Raw genomic sequence first — 27,785 nt, 5'->3', positions numbered from 1 at the left:
CTTTTTTATGCTCAAACAGCAACATTACAGACTAGCTAAAGTTTAAAAAGTGAAAAAGCATAATAGGACACCTTTAATGGCTCTCCCTGCTGTTTTCCACCAAAATAAAAGTTAGATGGTTTAATGTTTGAAATTTGTAAGAAATTAAGATAGCCATAAATATTTTATTTTACAGTAGTACTGTAAAGTATTATTATTATTATATTTGTTATTTTGTAGTGAAATATGACAATAATAAACTTTCTCATTTAAATGTTTTAAAATTATTATTATATAGTCGTGATAGTCAGTTATTGAGAGATAATCACACATTTTTGGTCCAAATTGTGCAGCCCTACAAACAAGCACAGCAAACCTGGAGCTTTTTCTTTTTTATTATCTCATTTTAAATCGCAATAATTTTTTATCAGAAAATCACAATTAGATTTTTTAGAGTTAGTAAGTGCTTCTAACAAAACTCTGATGCCACTAATTTGGTAATCTGGCAAATTTAGTGATTATTTCATCCTTAAAATTGCTGATTGTGTAAACCAGTTCAATTTACTCTCAGCTTTTGTCTGTCCTTGTTACCGTCTCCCTAGGACAAATGGATTTTGTTGTAGTATTCGGATAAAAACTGAAAAAGGAATAAACGTACTTGGGAGTGAACCTGATCCTTCTGTTTTACCAGCCAGTTGTCAGCTCTTGTTCTTCAGCGCTAAGAATTCCCTTTTGGGTTGGACTCAATTTATTAGGGGTGGGAATCTTTTACCATCTCACGATTCGATTCGATTCCGATTCTTGAGGCCACGATTCGATTCAAAATCGATTTTCGATTCAAAAAGATTTTCGATTCAAAACAATTCGATTTTATTCATAATGATTTCTAATCAGGTTTCTGATCATGATCTACTCTCATCTGCTTTGCAATACAGAATGACAAACGGAGACATTAAAGTGTCTTTTTCACATTTATTAAGTTCAATTCTCAGGGAAGTGCCTTTTATCAAAAACATTGAAAAAATATTTTTACTTGGTACTTTTAAAGCAAAGTATTTATGATGACCCATAACGAACTTACTTCCAATACTTCCTATATTAATTGTATTAATAAAACAAATGGAAGTGATTTGGCAAGTCAACTGTAAGGTTACATTTGCCAGCATATGTCCCAACATTGCTGAGAACCAACAGGAAAATAAATGTGTGCCTGTACTAGCAGCATACTTGTAGTAAATTAATACAAACTTCAGCATATTCTGAATCTCTAGCATTTAATAATAGACTTCTAACCAACATCCTCTTGTTATTTCCAATGAGCAATATAATCCTTCAGACAAAAAAAAAAAACATTTTGCTGTAGCAAATTCACAAACAGTTTTCGTTCAAAAATATAGAATTATGTACCAGAAGCTATCATAACGTATAATGCTTGTGGACTTATGCATATTCTGAATAATTAGTAACATACAAAGTCGCTCTTGACTTATACACAACTAAATAATAAAGAGTTATGACTTGAAATGTTTGCTGTATACCACAATCAAAAATAGCAAAGAAAGTGAATGAACATCTGCAGAGAGTAACTTACAGTCAAAATGTAACTTTTTGTGACTGGCATTGCACATATTGCATACAGATCAGATCGGTTTACACAGCATAGTGATGTGAAAACTAAACAATACAGAAATTAGCTCTCATACAAAAAAATACTAAATAGATCACAATGAAATTGCCAATGTTCCATACGTTAGCTTTTAACGAAGACATTCTCTGGTGCCGTTCGGATTTGGCGCTCAGCCATCATGCGTCTGTTATGTGCGCGTCTCTGTTATGTGCGCGTCTCTGTTATGTGCACGCCACAGACTGTCCGCGCACTGCACGTCCGCTTCAGAGTTCCGCCTTTTGCGTTCCTTCAATGTTACGTTATTAGATTTTTTTTTTTTTTTTTTTTTTAGAAAATCGATTTTTGACATTTGTGAATCGATTCAGAATCGTCCACGTCCCGAATCGCGATTCATCTAAGAATCGATTTTTTTTCCCACCCCTACAATTTATGTTTAGAGGCAAAAGGAGTAACAGCAAGATGTTTGCATGGAGGGACAGTAATTTCTGTGTGTGTGTATGTGTGAAGACTCAGAATGACCCAGATGTTTTAGTTGTGATTTCATCTCTAATCAGAACCTCTGGGACGTGTGGAAAAGCTAGCGGGTGGACGCAGAACTTTTCTTAGAACTAGACACAAGGTCTGTTCACTTACACAGCAGCACACCGCATATATAACCCGTGACCTGGTTTGTTGACATTTCGCTGCAGAATAATAGTCAGCAAATTGTGATAGGACGCATTTAAATATTCTTAAAGCTAACATTCACAAACACCCAAAATCTCACATAGAGTGTGCTGTGGTTAAAGTTACATGCATTCAAACAGTTTCTTTTGTTCTTTTTGCTGTTGATATAGTCATTTATTTCTAAATGTCAGAATGAGGTAGTGGATACACCTGATGTAAGCTCACCTTAAGGAAAGAGTACGTAACAATTTATTTTTGCCTTTGCAGGGTTGGATTGCCATTGGATTGGAGTTACTTTGTTTGGAATTAAAACGCTCAATGACAATCTACAAGAACCCTTCTGCAACTTTTCCAACCTAAAGAAGGTAAGGTGGAAAATGGTGAAATATTCTTTTAAAAACAGTTTGACAGTCCCCAAATGAAGATAATTCAAAGACATTTGTTGTTTTTGGCCATTGCATCACGTCCATGGTATGTTAGAAAGAGTTCACGTGTCCTGTGTGAATGGCTTCTTAGTCATTTTGTGCTACCTTTATTTTGTTATTATGATATGACGGGGCTGTGTGCTTATGATAGTGTTGTGATTTTCATGTTGACTGCACTCCAATATTGCTAAGGGTCTGACTCACTTAATAGCGTAATACCCTGCAAGCCCCAGAGATGAAACTACAAATGGCTGAACTGGAGATGGAGCATAGCGTTGATTTGAAAGGAGGATGTATTATTCGGTTAGATATACACAGTTCGGCTTTGAACGAGAATGGCAACCATTCTTTAACTGAAGTGAAGAGTTTTATTTTTAATGTGTGATTAATCTAGTTATTTTTTTTAATCAATTGACAGCTCTAATGTATATATGTTGCAAACAGTTGCTTAATATTTTTGTGGAAACCCTGATCTTTTTAAGGATACTTTAATGAACATTTCATAGAAAGCATTTATTTGAAATATGAATCTTTTGTAACAATGTTAAAGTCTTTACTGTCACATTTGACCAATGTAATGCATTCTTACTGTATAAAAATATGAATTACTTGAAAAAGAAATCGTACTGCACTGAAAAGTAAAATTTACTTAATTTTTATTTGGCAAGTTTTTGCATGCATATTTTTAAAGTAAATTTCACATATGGAATTAAGTAAACTCTAATTAACTAAGTTAAGTGAAAGTAACAAAGAAAATAAGTAATTTTAACCTGGCTAGTAAAATGTTGAGTAATATATATTTAGTTTAAGATTCCTTTGCAATACATATCTCTCAAACAATATAACATTGAATTAAACCACACTTTTAAAGTATAAATGATACAACAGTGTAAATACAGCTGGAAAACAGTGAAAAAGCAACCTCAAGGCCCAGAGCATGATGGGAACACCAGTATCAGAAAAGTTGAGTAATTTTACTTAATTTTATAACGTTGATATTTACGCTTTCATTTCTACATACTTGAATTGAGTACTAATATAGATTTTATTTAGTTTTCTTAATTATTGCCTGAACTAACTTTTTCATGTAAATTACATTTTTTTTTCTGTAGTATTTACTTATACCACTTATACACCACTAAATATTTTTTATCAGTGTGACCTCAATCTTTATAAGTAGTACCAAACATTCCTCTGGCATAAAAAAATAAATAAAAAATAATATTATATACTTATGTAAAAAAAAAAATTTAGTGTAAACTTCAGTACATGTATGGATGATGTTACATTTAAATATATATATATATTTGGTTATAGCCAATAGAAAATTGTCCATATGCAAATGAGTATCCATTTGTATCCATTGTACAATTTTTAATGGATTGCACACACAATTAACTTAAAACTGTGACAAAATGTACAAGAATTAGTGCATTCGTCCATTTTAATAAGTTAAATCAAACATGCAGCAGAATTTTTTTTTTTTTTTTTTTGGAGCGTACCAGTCAAAAATATCAAACTTGCCTACATTACAAACCTCATGAAAGAACTGAAATCATTGTGGTTAACAAACTTAATTGAGCAACATGCTTTACAAGGAAACATTGTAAAGCTCCATTTACATCCCAGTGCTGCTGCAGTGGGAATGCTTTTTTCATTATTATTCAAATTTCGCACAGCTTTTTTGTTTTTGTTTTGTTTTTTTCAGACCTGCAGTGTAATTTGCATGAAGATGCCATGCTTGCATTTGTAAGTGATGTGTATTGCACTAAGCACTGCTTCTGTATTTTCATGTGGATCGATGTGGCTGCAGGCTACAGTCCTGATTTGGGATTCGGAACTGAGAAAAAAAAAACCTCCCTGGAGATCCCACATACACACGCACAGTTTCCCGTGATCTCAGTGTCTAGGCTTCAGCCCACCTCACGTCACACTTATTTTGGTGTTTTTCTCTCACTAAGAGGAAAAGGGGTGATTGTGCACTAGGGAAAAGTGAGGAATTGGAGAGGCCGTATGACTCGGCAGAAATCGCCTGCAGCGTGTCGTTTTTGAAGCCACAACACTGCATTTTAGCTCTGAGGATGGCACGGCTTTGCTGACGACAGCCCTTCATGTCTGTGGCAAGCCTGTCAGCTGTATGCTAATTTTATATTCTGGCCACTAAAGACCTGCAGGATATTTACACATCATGTAAGTTTAGCCTGGGTTGGGTATACAGTATGCTAATGGTTCTCTGAATGGTTCTGACCACTGTGTGGGAAAACAAAGGCTTTTTACTATACAGTTGCCTTCATTTTTATCGGGAAACTGATGAGAAATTCTGAAGATTTGGCAAATATTCCTAAATATTTGGTAATAAAAAGCACAAAAGATTTTTTTCACCTAACAATTGAATTGAGAGCTAAAAGAAGACTGTAGGAGATATAGAAAATAAATAAATAAATAAATAAACCGGGGCAATAAGAGCTAATCACACTCCTATAGAACCAGTTCACACAACTTTTTTTTATTTATTATTTAACACATTCTCTGCCCCTAAATGTGCATGTCTTCAGGAAATGTTGTTAATTACCTTTTCCGATTAAAATATGATCAATTATGTGAATACAACACTTAAGGTTCTGCTGTATTCGGAAAAGTACCGTTGCGACTGCACCAATTAATGGCCAAACATAGAGCATCCTGCGGGTTGACATTTTAGACGATTCAATTACATTTGCTCAAAAATGTGGAGTAACATTTTTGTTGTCCAGTTAGTCCTCTTCCAACTGGAAGTTGTTAAAGGGATAGTTCACCCAAAAATGAAAATTCGGTCATCATTTACTCGCCCTCAATCTGTTCCAAACCTGTATACATTTCTTTCCTCTGAATTCTTTCCTCTAAATACCACAACAAAAAGTCAATGGGGTTCCCGACATTCTTCAAAATGTCTTCTTTTGTGTTCAGTAGAAGAAAGAAAGTCATAAATGTTTTTTGAAAGTATAAGCCGTATGAGTAAATGTAAATGTTCAGATTCAGTGTATTGGTTCACTGTCTTATTTTTGTCATTCTGCTACCTTTATGTGTATTTCCTAGCATGTAAAGAATAAAATTAGAGCTCTTTAGCAGGAGACTGACATCATTTTTTAAATTTGGAGTATTTTTTTGGTTTTGGAAAAACTTGGAAAACCCAAGTTTGTACCACTTTGAAATGTCAGTTAGTTAAGATATTCACTTGCATTTCTTTTGCTCTTTTTGCATAATTTAATTATTAATCATTTAATTAGACATTTCAATTGAAGTACTTAACGTTTGATTAATTTAGTTGATGCTCTTACCCAAAGCAACTTTTAAATGCGCCTGTGTTTTTGCGTTCATGTTTCATGCTGAAATTCTGAAATGTTGTTCCTTTGAGCCATTTCCGTTATGAAACTAGGTCGCGTTTTTGAGAAAAGTCTAATACTGAAGATTTGACTGGAGATAAAACTGCTTGATTCTGCTAGTGGTTGTTTTATTCTTAATTATTAATAACATAAAAAAAGCGACTAGTAGCTGAATCAAGCAGTTTTCTTTCCATTCAGATCTTGTGTGTGTTTTTGTAGGATGTTATATGGTGTGTGTGTGTACATACCATAGTTAATTCTGAGAAAAGTGCGAGGAGAACATAATGGATTACAGCTGTAAATCTGGTGCTTGTAAATCTTTATGATGTTTGTTTTCAAGCGTTTGTGCTGACAAATTGCGCTAGTAGTTTTTTTGTGTATCAGTCATTATTTTGCTTGATTTTTGATGTCTTAAATATGGCAGTTATAAATGATTAGTGGATTATTCGGCTCCCCTTGATGCCTATTGTTTATGTATTTGCATGATTGTGCAGTTTTTGTGTGTCATTCAGGCGTAACAGGTGAGCAAGGGAGAGGAAATAGGATGTTTGTCTGCGTTTGACCTGTGGACACAATCAGCCGCCTTTAGACTGGGAGAGGCTCACGTGAGCTTGGCTATAACAATATACAGAAGCAAACAGGTACACACGTGAGGCCTTTAACCTGAATCACACAATGACTAATGTTATTTTAGTATTTATGTACTATTAAAGTATCAATTAATATATCTTTTATTTTTACATTGTCAGTTTTCATTTTCATTTTATTTGAAGTTTTAGTAATTTTAGTACATCTATTTAAACATACTTATTTCAGTTGGTTGCAAAGACATTTCTTATTTTTAAAAGGGAACTGTGACAATCCGTAAACATTAAAATACTCACTATTTTCAAAAGTATAGGCACAAGACATAAGAGTTAACATGATTTTAGTGTGAAAAAAAAAACAAAAAACGCCTAAATATTCATATATGTAAAAGCATTTCTGAAATTGTAAGCCTGGCTTTTTTTTTAATCCTTCAGAAAAATGGCCCAATTCACTTCCATTATAGGTGCCTCACCATAACTTTAATTTTTTTAAACTTCTACAGCTTTCTACATCATTTTTGCTCTGCATTTACGAATACATTTTTAAGATCCAAAGTTGTTGTTGTTGTTAACATTAGTTAATGCACTGTGAACTAACATAAACATGAATATTTTTATTAAAGCAGGGCTCAGTAATTTCGGGATTTCTTCGCTGTATTCTCGCTTTTTGCTCGCAGGTTTCTTTCTAGAGCTCCCCCTACAGCTTCGGAATAGATATTTGACAACACTGTTGTAAAAACTCGTTGGCGATTCTCAGACACCAGAGGCTATAGATCAACGACATCAAAGCAGATGGGACATTCTTTAAAACGTCTTCTTCATTCGGGTTCGAACAGCGTGAGGGAGCGCAATAATGACAGCATTTTAGCAGATTTCTTTTGGCCGTAAAGCAATTCGTTACATCACGAGACCTGATATCACGCGATACTTCCTGACGCGGCAGCCGGCGACCCGCCGGCTCAAAGTTGCAAGTGCGGATTTTCCGCTCACGGGCACCAGGGGGGTGCGAAACGACCACCATTCAACCCGAAATAAGTAATATAACCATTCCAGTGACTCCGAAGCTGTTCAGTTAAGGTAAAAAAGTTACTTAGTTCACCTTTAACTAACATTAACAAAAATTCTGTAAAAACGTATTGTTCATTGTTATTCCATGTTAGTTTATTTGTTTATTTGTTTATTTAAAAGGATCCCCATTAGCTGACGCCGATACGACAGCTAGTCTTCCTGGGGTCCAAACAATACATACAAAACCCAATAATTACAATCACAATTACTTCCAAATATATCATATATAAATACACATAAGAGAACAAGAAAAAATAACAATACAAAATACAAAATACAAAAGTTAATGCATTAACTAATGTTAACAAATGAAACCTTATTGTAAAGAATTATCAGATATTTTTGGGGGGGCAATCAACAAAATGCCTCAAATGCTGCTGGTTGAGCTGATTCATGTACTAAACTAGGAATATTCCTTTACTATTTTTTTTTTGTTGATTTAACAATACATTCGTTAGTTGATCTACCTGAAAAGTGTAAACTTTGTGACAATATCAAATCATTGCCATTTTTGAGTATCACAACCAGCTCAACACTTCATTGCTCAACCAATGGTGTGAGATTGGAGCGGGACTATCTCTTTGACCGACCAATGGCAGATGGGGGGAATGTTCGGGAAACCTGTTTTTGATTCTGTTTTGGAGGCATTAGCTTTCCTTAGTATGCCGGTCCATATGCACATAGAGGTGAATAAATCTATCACCTGCACAAACAAACCCAGATTTTCTTTGTAAGTTCCAGCAAATCTGTTTTAATGAACAATTTTGACATCTTTAGAAGTCACTTTATTTTGCCTCTAATCCTCCTGCCATTCTCCCGTGCTCTCTGCCTCCCTCTGGCTGGGATCATGGCTGACCCACTTGGCGTCAGTGCCAGCGGTTGGCTCCTCGCCGTTCCTCTGAAAGACCAGACCAACAGCCGCAGCAACTTCACCGTGGGGCCTCCTGCCAGTGGCGGTGTGAGGCCCTGCCAGTGGAAAGCAGTATTGCTCAGACATTTTCCTGTCTGCAGACTTCTGGACATTCACACTAACAAAGGGCGCTTTTGTGAGATCCAGGCACAGGGGCTTGAGGTTGACTGCAAGCCCACAGAAGGGACTCTAACCCTGGGAAATCAGGGTGTGGTGTAATAAAGCGTCCTGGAGGAAACAAAAATGACCTTTACTTGGTGATTATCGGCACAGAGATAAGAGATGGCCACGAGTACATGGACATAACAACAATAACTGATAATGAAAAACGCATCCCAACTTATTTTTGTTGAGCTTGAAAACGTTTCAGCAAAAAGTCTAGCATCTATACACAGTCAAATGGAGGCTCATTTTATTATTATTTATTTTATTTTATTTTTTTGTTTTTTGTGGCATCGTATACTTTGCATTTCGGATGGGTTAGAGCCTGGGGAGTGGCAATTTGTGTCTGAACAGAATCACTATCTTTAAGATGCAATGTCCGAAGATGTGCATATGATGCATAGACCAAAAATAGTGCATCGAGAACGTTTTTTTTTTGGTAAGCCTGTATTGATGCATTGACAGCATTAAAATATCAATAGCTAACACACCAATAAGCCAATTACTATTTTCATGGCGATTACGCGATAAATAGGTGTACACAGAGACTCTGCCTTCATTCACGTGGAAATCTTTTCCGCTTAATCACAATCCGTGGAGATCAGACTTGACCAACACACTGGAGAGCTGCTTTAGGTAGATAATGAGGTTGTACTTCAGATGAAATGAGACACTGACACTGTTTATGGTAAAGCTGCTTGATTTTAAGCAATCTATCGTATAAAGTGCTCTAAATAAACATGACATGACTTTAGAGTGCCGAATTGCAGAGCGCGTGCAAACTTTTTGCAAACCACATTGCTATAACCAGATGCTTTTTTTTGTGCTTTATTTAAAAGAATGCTGCTTGTTTTCTCAAATTTGTTGTTTGTTTATTTTGTTTTTGAGAGGAAAGCGCACAGCACATATTTACATATTCATCTAAACGCTGCTCTCAGCAGTTTGAGCGCTGTCAGATGTTAGATAACAGTATATCGCGGATTCGAACTTTGTTTTACCCCAAGACGAAGAACGAAAAAGAACTTCGCCGTGAGTATATCAGGGCCTTAAATAAAAAATAATAATATTTTAAGGGTTATTTAAGGCTTTGTATCTTTGTCTTACCTATACGTGATAATATGGTTAGTTAAAAAACAATTTATTTGCCTTCAGCATTTTTTTTTTCTGCAACCCAATCAGAAGAGACATGTGACCCATTAATATTTCTTATTTATTGAATGCAGTGTGGAAAAGTTGTGCAGAGGTTTCTGGGAATGATAGAGATTGTTTTATGGCTGAAGTGTTGGCACTGTTTATATAAACACCTCTCTGCTGTGTTTGGATTTTAGAGATCTCATTAAATAGATGTGTTTACTGCTTGCATCTACTGAACCATCTGATTACTTTACTGTCACCCTGATATGTCTGTTTGTGTGTGTGTGTATTTATGGCTGTAGGACCAATAGTAGTAAGCGTGATTCCCCACCATCAAATGTACTGTTAGTTTGTTTCTGTTTAAACTGTGTCATTTCTCTTGTGTGCATTATTTGTGTGCATTATTATTAAATGTTTTGTCACTAAACTAGACTAAAATGGGTTTGTGTTTGGGTCCTCACTTCTCAGTGTGCGCATCTAAGCCATGGCTGGTTTTAAATGTCGGCCGTGGTTGCTTATGGACTGATCGTCATGGTTACAGTGTTACAGTCATCCCCGCTCCCGCCCTGTGAGAGCATTTGACAGAGACGGCAATCCCAGCCTGTCTCTGAAGTGCCACTTTTGCTCTGTCATCATCACCATCTCAACCACCAACCACACCCATCAACATGTTAGTGGAAACTGTCGATATGAAAGCTTCATATATTTCCTATAGGGGTGAGAATCTTTATGCACCTCATGATTCCATTTGATCTTGATTCACAATCTGATTCCAAATGCAATTCTCGGTGCATCTCAAGTTTTCAGCAACAGTGAGGGTATACATAATTTTTGCAGAAATTTGGCTTCTTGCTAATTTTGTGTAAAGATTCTACATTAAATTTTGTTTGCTCTGACCAGCCACTTTAGATAAGATATAATAACTAAAAGGATTTAATATCAAAATGATTTAACGCACCCGCCCCGCCCCAGAACTACGAAGGTCTTACATTTCATACAGTTGATTGGTGATGAACATGAATGCAGGACAACAACTTACTGTATGATGTAGCCTATAGATTGCAGATAGAATGACCCTAAAATTCAAGATATCAGGGCAAACATGCCCCTGTATGGGTCTTTGTCTCATATTTATATCATACAGTTTAGCAATATCACACGATTGCAAATGTGATTTTATACAACAGTTCAATAAATAAAAAGTTAATATTGTGTTCTTTTAGATATATCGTCTGTTTTTGCACAATTTTACAAACATAAATATCACCTTTAAAGTCAGACCAGGACTGTTGTGTCTCCAAGCAGCACACAGCGGTGTTTCGTTTCATTTTTCGTTTCTGAATGAATCTGCGTTTTGAACGAATCAATTGGGTGAACCAATGATTCAATTGCCAATTTATAAAGAGAGCCATTTACTCAGACTATAGATATAGAGAGACGGTTCACTCCTATTACTTATGAATGGGAGAAACTGCAACGCACAATATGGCGGAATACTTAAAAAATAAATACGGCCTTCTAAATAAAAGAGCCATTCGCTGATTGGTAAAGTCATTGCGCATTGGCTGGTCTAGCCTGAAAAGTACGCTTTTTTAACGCTATTGGAGCATAAGAAACAACATTTATGGGACAGTTCATGTCAGATTTTGTTGCAGATTTGAAATATGTTGTTTAATTGTGAGCTCTGCAAGCAGTTTTTGAGATTTCAGGATTCTCCTTCAAGTAGATATGACTTGATCTTGGATGCCCGGAATAGCTGCCCGGAGGTGTTGCAAATATGGCTGCAGAGTAAGCAGACTTTCCTTAAAAGGGACTTTTTAAAGAATCGAATGAATGAATTAATTAATTAATGACTCAATAACTTAATGACTCATTTAGACATTTACCGCAACCTACTGGCAGTTTTAGTTTCTTATTTAGAGTATCATTTCATTAGAAATAATTGGGTATAGTTTTCCCAGAAATTAAAATTCTGTTTATACTTACCCTCATGTCGTTTCAAACCTGTATGACTGATTATATCTAAATAACAATTCAGATACAGCTCCTGAAAAAAAGATCATGGCTGTAAAAAAAGATCATGGCAATAAATTCTGTTGAATAAAAAAAAACTTTCTAAAGCTACTTTTTGTAATGTCTATTTAATGCTTTTCTAATTTAAAACAATAATGATTTCAAAAGATCATTTGGGGATAATTTCTCAGCCAAATTTGATGTGTGATTCATTTGCGATTCGTTTGATTAATTAATCGGCATATCATGTAATTAAAAGACTCAAAACTCAAAAGTTTTATTTAATTTATTTGATTTGATCAATTGAATAATGCATGTGTTTACAGTCTTAGGTTTACTACTAAGAGTTGGCTCACAAAAGAGAAGAGTTCTTCTCCACTTAAATAAATACCATCCATTTCAGTTCATGTTCTCTTGCCATTTTCTAAAAGATGACATGTGAATGGAGTTTGCGCTGAGTGAGTGAGAAATCCCCTGCCTTTCTAGACTTAAATGGGAGGGATGTCATTTCAGGTTGATAAGGAGAAATATGGCTTACATACTGCACTGTTTTGACAATTTAACCAATGTTATCTTTACGGTAACTACACCTAAAGATAACACGATGTCCCTAGAAAAGAACAATTACATGTTTTCAGGGAAAATGTTGTTGGCGTGGAATGTATAAAGGTAAGAGGAGAGCAATGCTATAAATGGAAACCTCTTCATACCTAAGCATGGGAATCACTGCGCTCTAGATTTGGGCATAAGAGTTTCCTCATGATTTTCAGTGCACATTAATTCTCTTTCAGCTGTGGTCATATTTTTGTGAGGATATAAGTATACAGTTAACCAATATCTGTGTTTCAGCTGTTTGCATGTTGTATTTTTGTGATTTATCCAGGTAGAAATAAATAGCGAAGAACCTCTCTTGAGGAGCGTTTCTAGATGATTGTGTAGATTGCCGCATGAGTAATGGAGAAAATGCTGAGAGAGAGAATATGAGAGGGAAACTCTGCTGTGGAGGAATTCAGTACATCTATTTTTACCCCGCTTGGTGAGAGTGGTTGCTATGGCATTGCCGATGGACACCGTTGTCATGTCGGCGTCTCCGTGCGTGCAGAGCTGCACCGAAGATCCATGCTGGAGTGACTCACATCCTCAGAGCTTTACTGACCTACATCTGAGAGAACACACGCACGCAAACACACAGCGAGCCTGTAGAGACTCGATCTGACTGAGAGAAGGGGAAAAAAAGGGAGAGTGAGAATGTGTGTAGGCACCTTGCATGAATTTATTAAAAATGGAAAGCAGACGGTACAGTGGAAAAAAATGTATGTGGACAGGAACGGAACAGGAAAAGCCATGTTTGGTTATTAGATATTAGATATTAGATATTTTTTCAGAGCGTTTAAAGAAAAACTTATATTTGAAAGTAATTTGACTAATCATTTAACCAAAAATGAAAGTAATTTGACTAATCTTTAACCAAAAATGTCTAAAAAGAAGTTTTAGCTATCTGACGATTAGGGATGGGAATTGATAAGAATTTAACGATTCCGATTCCATTATCGATATTGCTTATCGATCCGATTCCTTATCGATTCTCTTATCGATTCTTATTGGGTGAGGGAATAAGTACAAATTTGTTTGTATTAACTCGCTTTAATATCTGATCAGAAGACACAGCACAGAGTATACACAAATTATGTGTAGCAACCTCAGAACAAACCTAAAAGTAGGTGAGCTACTTCTCAAAGTAAAGTCCAGGGACCTATAGCCTAGGGCAGTGTTTCTCAACCAGTATGCCATGGCACACTAGTGTGTGCCTTGAAAGTTTATCAAGAAGAGTGCCTTAGGATTAGGAAATTGACAATTTTCACATTCATTGGTCCGGACAAAAAAATAAATAAAACTGCCATTTATGTGCCATAAAAACTAAAAACACAGACTGAAAACAGTTTAGGAAGAGCTTGTGTCTTTTGGAATATTAACAGTGCTCATTTGGATTAGGCTATTGAGTTACTAAAACAATCTTTGTCAAATAATACATGGGTTTTCTTCACATTTTGAACGTTTTTGTTTCCATTTGTTTAATTTCAAGATCTGATGTGACTTATCCATTGTTGTTTTTACAGCTACAAAGCTGGGAGCACTAAATGATATTCAGTCACTTTATACACGCTTTTAACATTAAATAAAGCACAAAAATAGTACCTGATATTATCATTGCCACACTTTGAGATTGTTGTTCCAGCGCGACGTCGCAGTAAAATAGGATCCGTTTCAAATAGAATCGTCGCGTGTCGAGGCTGGTTAAACTTTGATTAACATGGAAAATTATACTTTTTATCGCGTGTCGCGCCGTCGCGTCGCATGTAGTTAGGACGCGGTCAGAGCGCTTCTGCCTCGATGCCATGTTTGCTCATAGTGTTTGCTACGTTCTGAACCAAAACAACGCAGCACGTGTGTGACGTCGTGTCACATTTGAACGAGCGGAACCGATAAGCGGAATCGTTAAGCAGGCATACTAACGGTTCCAAGGAATCGATTCACTGGGCACCGGTTCTGAAGAAGAACCGGTTCTCGGTTCCCATCCCTACTGACGATACACATCGCGATACGTCATTATGCGTAACGATTTCATTTACATTTTTGTGCATTTGGATAGACGCTTTTATCCGAAGAGACTTGCATTCAAGAATACATTTTATAAGTTCATGAATTTCCTAGAAATTGAATCCTTGAACTTGCGCCATGCTCTGTTGAGCTACAGGAATATGCCACCTGTGGTGTAAACTAAACTAAAACTAAAATTATAAGAAACATTTTTTTGTTGCAAGTAAAACTGAATAAATAATAACAAAATAATAATAATAATATAGATAGATAGATAGATAGATAGATGGATAGATGGATAGATAGATGGATAATAGATATTAGATGATAGATGGATGGATGGATGGATGGATGGATGGATGGGGATAATAGATATTAGATGATAGATAGATGGATGGATGGATGGATGGATGGATGGATGGATAGATAATAGATATTAGATGATGGATGGATGGATGGATGGATGGATGGATGGATGGATAGATAATAGATGATAGATAGATAGATAGATAGATAGATAGATAGATAGATAGATAGATAGATAGATAGATAGATAGATAGATAGATAGATAGATAGATAGATAGATAGATGGATGGATGGATGGATGGATAGACAGATGGATAATAGATATTAGATGATGGATGGATGGATGGATGGATGGATGGATAGATAGATATTAGATGATAGATAGATGGATGGATGGATAGATAATAGATATTAGATGATAGATAGATGGATGGATGGATGGATGGATGGATAGATAATAGATATTAGATGATAGATAGATAGATAGATAGATAGATAGATAGATAGATAGATAGATAGATAGATAGATAGATAGATAGATAGATGGATGGATGGACAGATGGATAATAGATATTAGATGATGGATGGATGGATGGATGGATGGATGGATGGATGGATGGATAATAGATATTAGATGATGGATGGATGGATGGATGGATGGATGGATGGATAATAGATATTAGATGATAGATAGATAGATGGATAATAGATATTAGATAGATAGATGGATAGATGGATAGATAGATGGATAATATATATTAGATGATGGATGGATGGATGGATGGATGGATAATAGATATTAGATGATAGATGGATGGATGGATGGATGGATGGATAGACAGATGGATAATAGATATTAGATGATAGATGGATGGATGGATGGATGGATGGATGATAGATGGATGGATAATAGATATTAGATGATAGATAGATAGATGGATGGATAATAGATATTAGATAGATAGATAGATAGATAGATAGATAGATAGATAGATAGATAGATATTAATGAAATTAATGAAAATTATAAATGAATTAATGTTCCCTTGTCAACTTGACATAAAACTGAAATAAAACAATTAAAACAATTTAGAAATTTTTTCAAAATGCAAAAGCTAATAAAAATGTCAAAAGCACATAACAATATTAAAATCAAATCAAATGAAAATGAAAAATATAAAAATTAGAACTAATTCAAAATATGAATACAAATAGAGATGAATAGAGATAAATGATTAAATTTAGGGATGCACCGATATGAAAATGTTTACTGATACTGATAACCGATAATCTTTATATTTGAAAGCGATAACCTATAGATTGGCCGATAACTCTAACTCTAAATTTAAATCCAAACTTTGATAGCCTGATTACAAAACAAAAGGCCACTAAAAGCCACGTCTTACGCACTTCAACATAAATCAAACATATACAGTACAGTAGCCTAGTTTGAACCAGTGTACATTTTAAAATTAATTTTACACTCCTATGGCCAACTTTCTTTATCAAAAAAAAGAAAAGAAAAAATCTGTTGCCTTACAAAGAAATAAAATAATGCCTAAATAATGCAGACAAATCATGTGACGTCATTGCTTGCATAATATAAAGAATCAAAATGCATGTGTCATAAATAAATTGGATTAGCTTCCGCACAGATTTCGATAGACATCACTGTATATGTGTATATGAAGAGTTCAGATGCAAAAGCCTCTAAGTGCCATCTGAAATTTTCTTCTAGAATGATCATTTTTATCAAGCTCGTATATTTAAGTTCAGTAATTTCACTTAAATGGCAATGAAAATTACCTATTGTGGTAATTACCTAAGTGAAATTACAGAACTTAAATATACGAGCTTGATAAAAATGACCATTCTAGAAGAAATTTTCAGATGGCACTTAGAGGCTTTTGCATCTGAACTCTTCATATATACAGTGATGTATATCGAAATAGGTACAGTACGTTTTTTCCCATACAAATAAATTATGATCATATAATGAAAATGAATGCTGACCACTGAGACCAGCTTGGACATAAATATCTCCTTTATGTTTTACACAAGAAAAAACATGAGGATGAGTAAATAATGAATGAGTTAATTATTTTGAGTGAACTGTCCCTTTAAGAGCTAAAATAAAAAGCAAATGACGGCGCAGTAGAATCCTTACATGCAATTACACAGTTGAAATATATATTGTCCATTTGTGACTGTTTTAATACAGTAATTCAAGATAATGTGTGAAAATATTCAAGAAATAGGGCGCTTTATAGCGTACAGAGCACCTAAGGGTTGTGGCTGTGTGTGTGATATAAAAGAGACCTAATTTGTTTGAGCGAGAGAGCGGAGGAAGAATTTGTTTGTTTGTCGTGCTTGTTATCTGGCTTTAACCTAGTGCTTTAGGCAGATCTGGTTTGACTGACTTTGGTCGAATAGGTAAATGTCACTCTGTCGCAGGAGAAGCCTGAAAGATGTGGTTTTGTTAGCCTGTTTCCTTCTGCTATTTCTTCCTTTCTTGTTCGCTTTTTATTCTGCTTGCTGTTGGTTAGCCGAGAGTTTGTAGACTCTGCGTTTGATTGGCTGGAAACTCCTTTTATTTCTACCTCAGCATATGATTGGCTGCTGTTTGTCAGTGGTGAGCTACTCCTGATTTCCTGATTTGCTGGTGGTGAGTGTGTGGTGACTCAGCCTGTTGCATGATTGGCTGCAGCTGCCTGTTGAGCTGTGCTTAAGTCGCAGTAGAAGAGAGGAACAGTGAGCGAGCGAAGCAAAAGTAGGTCACTAGGTCAGCAGGTCAGTGAAGCATCTACTGACATCACAGTTACAAAACCATTGCTCAGCCTACTGTTAACGCCACAGCCGCTCTGCAAGAAATGCTGGGGACTGCCTTACTTCCTATTTCTTTTGCTCTTTCGCTTTTATGTCTTGTTTTATCCTTTTTCACCATGATGGTTTTTTTTTCCACAAGCCTTCCCCCTCATTTTTTTCTTCTTGCATTCCTTCTTATCCCCTTTTCTCTCGTACACTCTTTCATGGCTTTACGTGCCTTGCTTTTTCTTGCGAAATTCACTCCATATTTAGGTGAACAGAAAATATTTGACTCTATCCTACCAGTTCTTCATCGCCTCTCCACATGTGCCCTTCTCTTGTTTTTCCCAGAATACTCCCTGTCCCTCTCCCTTTCTGTGTTCTCCCCCGTTCTAAGAAATCCTTTGGATATCTATTTTTGTATGTGCAAATGACATGTTTTATGTGTTAAGGAAATATCTGTGGCACAGAGTCGGAGGATTCCTCTTCCTTATTTCCCCTGTAGCTTAGCAATTGTTTTCATGTTGGAATTCAACTCCACCATCATTTTAAGTTATTGTGACTCATATCTGGAAAGCATCTAAATGCCAGATATCTTCATTTCACAGCCCACAAACATCAAAAAGATTTCAATGAAAACTGTCAGGATTTTTTGTGTGCCTTGTCAAACAATCCTGAATCCAATTTGGAGCATTCCTGTCATAATTTGGAACCGATCCTAAATGATCCTAATGGAATCCAAAATGATCCTCCTGGATGAACTGAAATTCCCATAGGATTTTTTTTTTTTTTTTTTTTTGTCCATGTATTAGTAGTCTTTGTAGAGTAAAAACTCTACTTTTATTGTTTTGGAATCATGTATTACTCAGGACAGTTATTTATATTCCTTTTGATATTCTACAAGGATATTTTATTATATTGCTGCTCATAATAGTCGTGAATATGTTCTAGAAAATGTGATTTTTATGTTGTAATCCAAAATTCCCATTTTGTTTTTTGTCCAAGATTTTAACCAGGGGTTTGTGTTCATTTGTTTTTAATTCTTAGAATCCTGTTGTATATGTTGTCTTCTTAGAACTGCCTGTACATTGTATTGGAATAATGTTTCGCTTTGGACAGTTAAAGGAAATCTCAAGAGGAGCTGTGGGTGTTTTAAAATTCTGACGGATTTATTTTAAATCCCTTTTGATGTTCTACAGGGATATTTTATGCTATTGGTTTCATAATAGTCCTACTGGGAATATGTGCTGGAAAGATCTAGTTTTATTTTGTGTTTATTTGGAATCCTATACACCAATTTTCAAAATATGTTCACCAAGGCTGCATATTTGATCAAAAATACAGTGAAATCATTACAGTTTAAAACAGCTGTTGTATTTTAATGGGTTTTTTTTTCTTCTTGTGATGGCAAAGCTGAATTTACAGCATCATTACTCCAGTCTTCAGTGTCACATGATCCTTCAGAAATCATTCTAATATGATGATTTGCTGCTCAAGAAACATTTATTATCAATGTTGAAAACAGTTGTGTTGCTTAATATTGTTGGGGAAATCATGTTACTTTTCTTCAGGATCCTTGATGCACAAAAGTATTCATTTGTTAAAAAATTCCATATTCTATTAGAAATTCCAATACTTTTTTGTGCTTTCATTTAATTTAATTGTTTTTCTTCATTTACACACTGTAATTTAGTATTCTGTTAGTTTGTGTCTAGTTATGTTTCTTGTTTGCGGTTGTTTGTGTCGGCTTTCTCTTTCTTTTCCTAAATGTTGCAGGAGTGGCTGAATTGGGTGTGATCTGAGTCGGTATGCCATTCTTTATTTTGTTTTTGTGTGTTATCTGGGTCAGTAGTCACATGTAGTGATCAGTAGGGGGACATAGCTGGTGTGCAGCGTGCCGTGACCGGAGCTCCAGACCTGCATGTGACACTCATAGTAAAACTGAGACCTTGAAAGTGAGATTTCCAATTATTACCCGTGTTACCAGTAGCACACTTGTCAAACACCTCCGAGGACCATGGACGATAGTGCATTATAGCGATCATCATGAGTTGGTGTGTCTCCACTGCATCTGTGCATTTCAGCTAAAGGAATGTGGCTATGTTAGCAGCTAATTAAACTCATCCAATCAACTAAATAAACTTCCTTCCCAGAGGTTTCTTTGTTGTTAATCCAGCTTTATAGAATTTGATGAGACTTAAATACAAAACATTCAAATGCAATTAGTATGTTTATATCTAGATATCTTTATTTACATTTCTGGTGTAAATTTGTTTGACATTTGTTGTACAATATTTCTCTTGATCCTATTTTGGAAGCCGGATTTAATAGGCAGTTGTGTCATACTTCGTTTGAGGTGGCAAGTGGTGTCCCTCTGCTTTGCAACTGTTGAAATAAACTTTAAATGGCAATAAATCATAAAGAGTTTGCATATTGGTATTATCTAGGGTTAAAACAATTTGTGAACTCTTAAAAGTTGAATTTTTGTTTTTAAATATTTAATTAAGTTGGAGAGATTTCACGTGTAATAAAACATAGCAATACATTTTATTATAAAAAATTACAATCATTTTGTTTTTCAAATTCTGCCTCTCATCGCTCCAATTGAAGAATGACCCAGTTGCATGTGCTTTTTTTTTCTTCTTCTTCTTTGAGCTCATAAGAATCTGTGGGTGTGTTTAGGTATGCGTGACCGTTCTGCGTGTGAATGTCATACGAAAATGAACTGACGCCACTCCAGAACTGTTGCTCAATCTGCGTGGTAGCTGATAAGTCACGCTAACTTCTAGCATTACGCCATACTCTTTGCGTTTATCCTTTTTATAGACCATTGAAATGCCCATAAAGTACAAGCTTGTAAACAAGAGCAACTGACTGTTTCTGGCAGGGGGACAAATACAGTAATGGGTTCTATCATTATGCTGTATTTGAGTGCTAATGGGAGGTGAGGTGGTGTGTGACTGACTGACAGAAGGCTTTTCTCTGCAGTATGCAAAAAAGAAATACCTTTATGGGAGTTTTAAGTGTGTTGTGTTGGGAGCTTTAGGGGTGCTTTCACACTAGAGAGGACTCTACGTCTGTTTGACGTCAGAGCTCGTTTCAGTTGGTTGGTGTGAAAGTGGTTTTCTGAAGTTGGGTGAGCACTAGCGAATCATAAAGGTGCAAAGGCTTGGAAAGGTGGTCTGAGGTTTATGGGAAGCAATCCCAGATTATAATTTTTTTTTACATTGATTTTTATGATTTTTATTTTATTGTATTTTTTATGTTTGTTTTTTTATTTATTTTTTATTATTTCATTTTCACTGTGCTTTTCATGCTTCATATTGCATTTTATTTGTAGTTTCTAATTATTTGTATTTTTCTGTTGCCTTTTTAATGTTTGATCTTGACTATTTTTGTGTTTCTTTACAGTAACCATCTTGGCCAGGACATTCTTGTAAAAACATATTTTAAAAGATTCTTAATAATAATAATATGCAGAGTTGTTAGCTAGTTACAGTGTTTAACAGCAGCTGCAGTTGTTCTTAGTGATGGTACGTATCACCCAAATAATTTGGACCCAAATAATTCAGTGTAAAAAGAGACTTGTGGCGGAAATAGGATTGAATCAAACTCTGGTTCAGACTAGACAATCAAACCATGCATGAAAATAGCCTCAATGTTAAGTATTTGAAAGAATTAGCCAAAATACAGTCTGTAACCTGTATTCTGATAGTAATCTTGAAAAGCACATGCACTTTGACCCAACTTTTATCACAAACCTAATGCTTATTAAAGAACTGAACTGGGTCAAAGCGGCTACTTTTGTTTGTGCAGTTGTGTAAATCTTTACATAAACGTCACATGCATTTTTTTTTTTTTTTTTTTTTTTTGCATAATGAAGTTTATAATAAAGAGAAAAGGATGCTGTCGTCTCTATTCAGAAGATGCTCATTGATTACTGCAGTCTGCCTGTTGAAGGCATGGAAACCTAATATGAGTGATGTGAAGGCAATACCACACCACCACTGCTATATATAGACTGCCCGCAGGGGTGTGTGCCTTTGACACATGCACTTCCCTGGACACGTCTTCCAGCTTGTCAGCGTACTACAGCTTCTTCACGTCTCACCCAGCTCACTCTCACGGCTTCTTTCATGCTGGGTGATTTCCATAGAGAACGAATGCCTGTTCTCATTTTACCAGAGTTGTATACAGGAGTACAAAGAGTTATGCACTCCCACATGAAGGGAGGCACTCATACATTTTATTTATTTAATACATTTATAATTTTTATTTTATTATTATTATTATTTTGATATATATATATATATATATATATATATATATATATATATATATATATATACACAGTGCAATGCATAAGTTAATACACCCATGCTAAAGTTGACTAAAAAGAGGAATAAAAAATCATATTTTGGAAATTGAACTTAATGCCTTAATTTAAAAAATTAGGAAAAATCCAACCTTTTAGGACACCAATTTTCTTTGTGAATGAATAATGTATCGTAAATAAATAAATGTTCTTCCTTAAAATACATGGTGCATAAGTGTGTACACCCCTATGTTAAATTCCCATAGAGGCAGGCAGATTTTTATTTTTAAGTATTTTTTATTTATTAATTTTTAGGATACTATGCATCCTGATAAAGTTCTCTTGGCCTTTGGAATTAAAATAGCCCCACATCATCACATAGCATTCACCATACCTAGAGATTGGCATGGGGTACTTTCCATAAGATCATCTCTCAATGCAAATCAAACTAGCTTTTAGGCTAACTGAAATAAAACCATGCCAATCTCTAGGTATGGTGAATGCACACACATATATACATATGTGTGTGTGTGTGTGTGTGTGTGTGTGTGTGTGTGTGTGTGTGTGTGTGTGTGTGTGTGTCATTTGTTATATCATTTTTTTCATATTTGATTTTTTTAATTTAATTTAATTTTATATCTTATTTTTATTTTATTCTATCCTTTTAATTTGTATTTTTTTCATGCAAACAACAAAAGGCCACATTTAAAAGAAAACAACATTATAAACCTATATGCATTTCTTTCTTCTGTGGAACACAAACAAAGATTTTTTTAATTTTTCCCCCTTCGCACAATGAAAGTAAATGTAAAGCAAATTAAGTAAATTATTTCTAGGTGAACTATCTATTTTTTGTTTTGTTTTTCCCGGCAAGTGAATGTGAATGACTACTGTGATTAGTACAGCGCACATCAGACTGCACTTAACTGGTAATGATAGTGAATTCTGTATGTTCTTATGAACGCTTGAACTTCGGCTCTGCTTTTACTGCTTTAAGTGTTTATCTTTGGTGGAGAAAGTCTTGCCAAGTCATCTATCAAGCTTGGCAGTACATCACAACATCTGTGGCCTTGTAAAATATCCTGCAGGGTTAGGCAGAATAGTTTATTTTGGGATGGACAGAACTGTTAGTCCAGGGTGAAATGTTAAATGTCAGTTCATCATTTAGGGTATTGCGGTAATTATGCTTTTCTCCTCTGCGTTGCAGAATGTTTACCAGTTTAACTTTCAATGTCATGACTCTTCCTAGGCTTACTGAGTCAAAGTGATGTTTTTATCTTGAAACCTGAACGCCTGTTTATGAATTCAGATGTTTTTATTTCATTTTATTTTGGTTCTAAACTCCTTAGCACCAGTTATGCTAATGTATTATTAGTTCCTCTAATGTAATGAAGCAGTTTTCTCAGGAGCCTGATGTTTATATGACTAATTTCTGTTTCTTTTTCAGATTTAAGAGCAGATTTACCGTGGTTCAGGAGTGTTGCTGCTATTACAGAAATAATGACATGAGTGAGTGTATTTCTTCCCAAATTATTTCATAAATTACAATTCAGTTGTATTTAAAATCACAACATAATTTATTTCTTGCCAGCTATGCTTGCATATTTATTCACAATGGAACGATTTACAATTTAATTTAAGCTTTTTTATTTCATGTCTGGACAGTTATTTCATGTGACATATATTTTCTTAAATTAAGCATCATCTCTTCTAAACCTAAAATGATTTAAGGAATATATATTTAACATGCTACCTTCATTACATACAGTATAAAATGTGTAATCATAATGCAGATTGTTTCTGTTTTTTCTTAGGTAGTGCTAACATGTGGTGCTTCCAGTCTCACACCCGACTGAAAGCACATACACCCCACAGGGACCCACAGCTGGCCTTTCTACCTTGACCTCAGAATCCTCTGATTGACCCTGCACACGAAAACATTCATATTCACACGCACCTTCTGTCTTGCCCACCGATTGTCCTCATCCTACGTCCTGTGGCAAGCTTCTCTCTTCCTTCCTTAGAGCAAGCACGCCTGAAGGTTAGTTTGCTTTTGAACGAATTACCGTATTTAATTGTTGTTTATTCCACATGGGTCATTGTTGCATTTTAATTGAATAACTTCGTGGACAATTTTATATAAAATAAATTACAAATGAGGAAAAAAACAAGCAATTCATCTTACTAGAGATGACTATATCAGGAGCAGTAATATTGTAGCAATATTGTAACCACATTAGTGAAAAATAAGGACGTCAAAAGTACCAGAACTTCACTACAAGGTAGTGTATTAGTAAAATAAAAACAAAATACTATGCCATTCTTTCTGCTGAATAAACACAGTCATTTTGTCTTATGTAAAAGTCGGCATAGAAAGGAAGTTTCATCTTTACTTCCCAATTGTGACGTATATATTCGAGTGAAACAGCTTCTTGTTCTCAAGAAAAAAAATTTGGTCGGGACTTGATTTTGAGTGACAGGTTGTCCCGCCCTCACGCCAGAAAAGAAGAGTCAGAATCAGAGAAGAGAAGAGATCATGTTGCTGCAAGAGGGAGGAGAAGTTATTTTGATTAAAGGTTACAAGGTTACAAAAAAATAATGACGTGCACTGATAAATTATTTATAATAAATACTACAATATTTCATTAAAAAAAAATAAGAATTGTCCATTTTGATTTTATGGTGACTTTAATGTAAACAGATAAATAAAAAAAAATAATTATGAAAAAAAAAAAGATGTGTGTCAAAGTATGAGATCTTTACATTTACACCTTACAGTCTAAATGCAACTTAATAGATCTTATGTGTTTTTGTTTTGTTTTTTTAATTATGAATGTTTTCTAATTAATTCTGAGACTTTTATGCTGTTAGATACCTGAAAAATGTCAAGCATTATCTACTTTATTTATGTCTTCATTCAATTTTGTTTCTTGAAAAACTGGAAGCACTTACTACTACATTTAATTTTTGCAGTAGTAAATAACTGGTATTTGTATTGACTGCTGAATGTTTGGTATCATGACAGCCCTAATAAAACAGTATTCTAAGGAGTGCCTTTTAAATAAACACATTTAAATTGCATTAAATAAAAAAAATGTGTTGTCATTTTGTTACCCAGGTTAATGTACAAATGTCTACCTCACGCTTAAAGATCCTCTCTCTACAACTGCGACCCTGAACACACTACAAAAATGACCTCCAGCATAGACCGGTAAGTCCTTGGTCGACCCCAAACCATCCTTTAAAGAATCGATTAAAGGGATAGTTCACCCAAAAATGAAAATTCTGTCATCATTTACTCACCCTCAAGTTGTTCCAAACCTGTATGAGTTTCTTTCTTCTGCTGAGCACAGAAGAAGTTATTTTGAAGAATATGGGTAACCAAACAGTTGATGGACCCCATTGACTTCCATAGTATTTTTTGTCAATAGGGCTCATAAACTGTTTGGTTACCCATATTCTTCAAAATATCTTCTTTTGTGTTCAACAGAAGAAAGAAATTCATCAATTTGAGGGTAAAAGATGAAATAATTTTTATTTTTGGGTGAACATCCCTTTAACAATAGCCAAAATCTACAAAAAACATGTATCAGAAATACACAGAACATCTGTAAAATGGATAATAAACATCTCCATTATTATTTTCATTCAAACCAAGACAGTTCCTGCCCTGCACCGCATAACAGCATCTTTTGCCTGACACCGTTACCATGGTTACAGTTACGGTGCAGCAGAGATGAAGCGCTCCTATTAAACAATCTTAAATATCCATGTTCGTAAACAGCTTTCCTTCCTTCTAAAATGCAAATGTAACACACCCATGGCCGGTTGCTATAGAGACAGCAGTGAATGGAATGACATTAAACATGCCCACTCTGGCCGGCCTCGATGCACCCGGCTTTTTTCTAACTGGTCGAGCCTGTTGAGTGACAGTGAGATGGGCCGTTGTGTGGCAGCGGTGTGGAATTTTTCAGGCTAATCTCTGGATTACCGCCACGCTGAATAGAGTAGCAGCTCCATTTTCCTCTCTCAAAGGTTTCCTGGTGAAGTAACTGGAGATGGCACCTTCGGTCGAAAACAGAGACTTAAAACCATCACCATATGGCGCTTGAACAATCTGTATTTTCTTACCTTATTCAGTGAAATCCTCTCGTCTCTCAGACCCTCGTGAGCTTTAAGTGGCCCTTCACACAGGACACGTTCTAGGCAGAACACTGGGGGATTTCATATGCATTTTACACAGTCGGTTTAACTTGTATGTATTTTGCTCATGGTTTGTGTTGATTGATTTGAGTGAGAGAGAAAAAGGCAGATGTGAGAATGAAGCTCCGCACCTCTGATATGGGATGAGAAGTACTTGCTTTTATTTTCCAATTTTTTTGTTTATTTGTTATTCTTAACAATTTTGAATATTTGATGTTCAGCATACTGAGTTGCATCTTTATTACATGCATTGCATGTTAATATAATTACGATAGAACTAATAGCAATATATAAGCTGCTTAAGAAAAAAATTGCATATTATATTTTTTTTTTAGTAGTTTATTTAGTTTATCATAATGTAGAAATTACAAATTAATATACACATATTATTAATTATTATTTAGCTAATATTGTATCTGATGCCAGGTAAATAACACAATAAATGTGCTCTTTGCTGTTTATTTTTATTTATCAGATTTCATGCGTTTTTAAATCCAGATGTCCAATATCACGGTTCTGGATAATAAATATTAAATGATTCCGCACCATCGAAAGAAGTTATTGCATTTTAATATTTAATATGCAACAGTTAACATTATTCTTAATATAACATAAAAAACATACCCCATTGGAACTCTTAATTCTTTTTTTTTTTAATTATGGTAAATCTTTCATTTTCATAATAGCGCTTTTTGTTAAAATTCAGTCTGAGTTTGTAATTAACTTTGGTAACACATTACAATAAGGTTTCATTTGTTAACATTAGAATTAATAATGGGCAATACATTTGTTACTGTATATTAATCTTTGTTAATGTTATAAAAATACAACTGTTCATTGTTTGTTCATGTTAATTCACAGTGCATTAACTAATGTTGACAAATAAAACTTTAGATTTTTATAATGTATTAGTAAATGTTGAAATTTACATCAACTAAGATTAATAAATGCTGCAGAAGTGCAGTTCATTATTAGTTCATGTTGACTAATTTAGTTTACTAATATTAACTAATGAAACCTAAAGTGTTACCTTAACTTTTTTAATGTGGTAAGCTGTTATGCACTCATATTCGCTCATCCTGAAGTGATAGGACTGGTCCTGCTGTACAGTTAAGCCAAAGTGAAAAAGTGCAAACGGATACATTTAGACTTCACCACGCAGTGACATCTATCATGATTGCATTTGTTAATATCTACACATTTTAACCTCTATGACTTTGGAACACGTCACAGTTTGTTAGTCAAGGTTCTCTGGTTTTTATCTGTCATTAATTCTCAAGCCGTTCATGTCACATCTCATGTTATAGAGTTTATGTCAGGTTTAAGTTTTAAATATGCTAAAATATAAATATGCACATAACTGGGGCAAGTAAAACATATCAGTAAAGCAACACATGTCAGATTAAATTTGACTAAAAACTTAGTTCAGCATTACTTGTTAAACATCCAGCGGGCTCGATGATGTACATTCCAGCATTATGACACACATTTTCTTGTTGATGCAACCAAATTTGTTCAGACAATGTTCTTTGGGATGTCTGGTGAAGTTAATGATGATTTATTTTGAACGGTCATACCTGATATTTTTCTTCCGCACACATATTTGACACTTTCCAAACACCGTC

General features: G+C 34.9%; 1 protein-coding gene across 4 annotated transcripts in view; it reads left to right on the top strand.

The window, feature by feature from the left end:
• Positions 1-27,785, top strand: part of clocka (clock circadian regulator a) — a 62,570-nt gene that overhangs the window by 9,894 nt on the left and 24,891 nt on the right. For all 4 annotated transcript variants that reach the window (XM_084091345.1, XM_084091344.1, XM_084091343.1 and 1 more), the window contains exons 2-5: positions 2,540-2,637; positions 23,405-23,466; positions 23,772-23,998; positions 25,076-25,168. In XM_084091345.1, the coding sequence (XP_083947471.1) occupies positions 25,149-25,168 (20 nt within the window). In that variant the 5' untranslated portion in view covers positions 2,540-2,637; positions 23,405-23,466; positions 23,772-23,998; positions 25,076-25,148. The remainder of the gene's footprint in view (positions 1-2,539; positions 2,638-23,404; positions 23,467-23,771; positions 23,999-25,075; positions 25,169-27,785) is intronic.

The sequence above is a fragment of the Abramis brama genome (assembly GCF_963993115.1).
Source record: "Abramis brama genome assembly, chromosome: 18".
NCBI lineage: Eukaryota > Metazoa > Chordata > Actinopteri > Cypriniformes > Leuciscidae > Abramis > Abramis brama.
The sequence above is the reverse complement of the archived record's forward strand: the minus strand, read 5'-3'. Positions and strand labels throughout refer to the sequence as shown.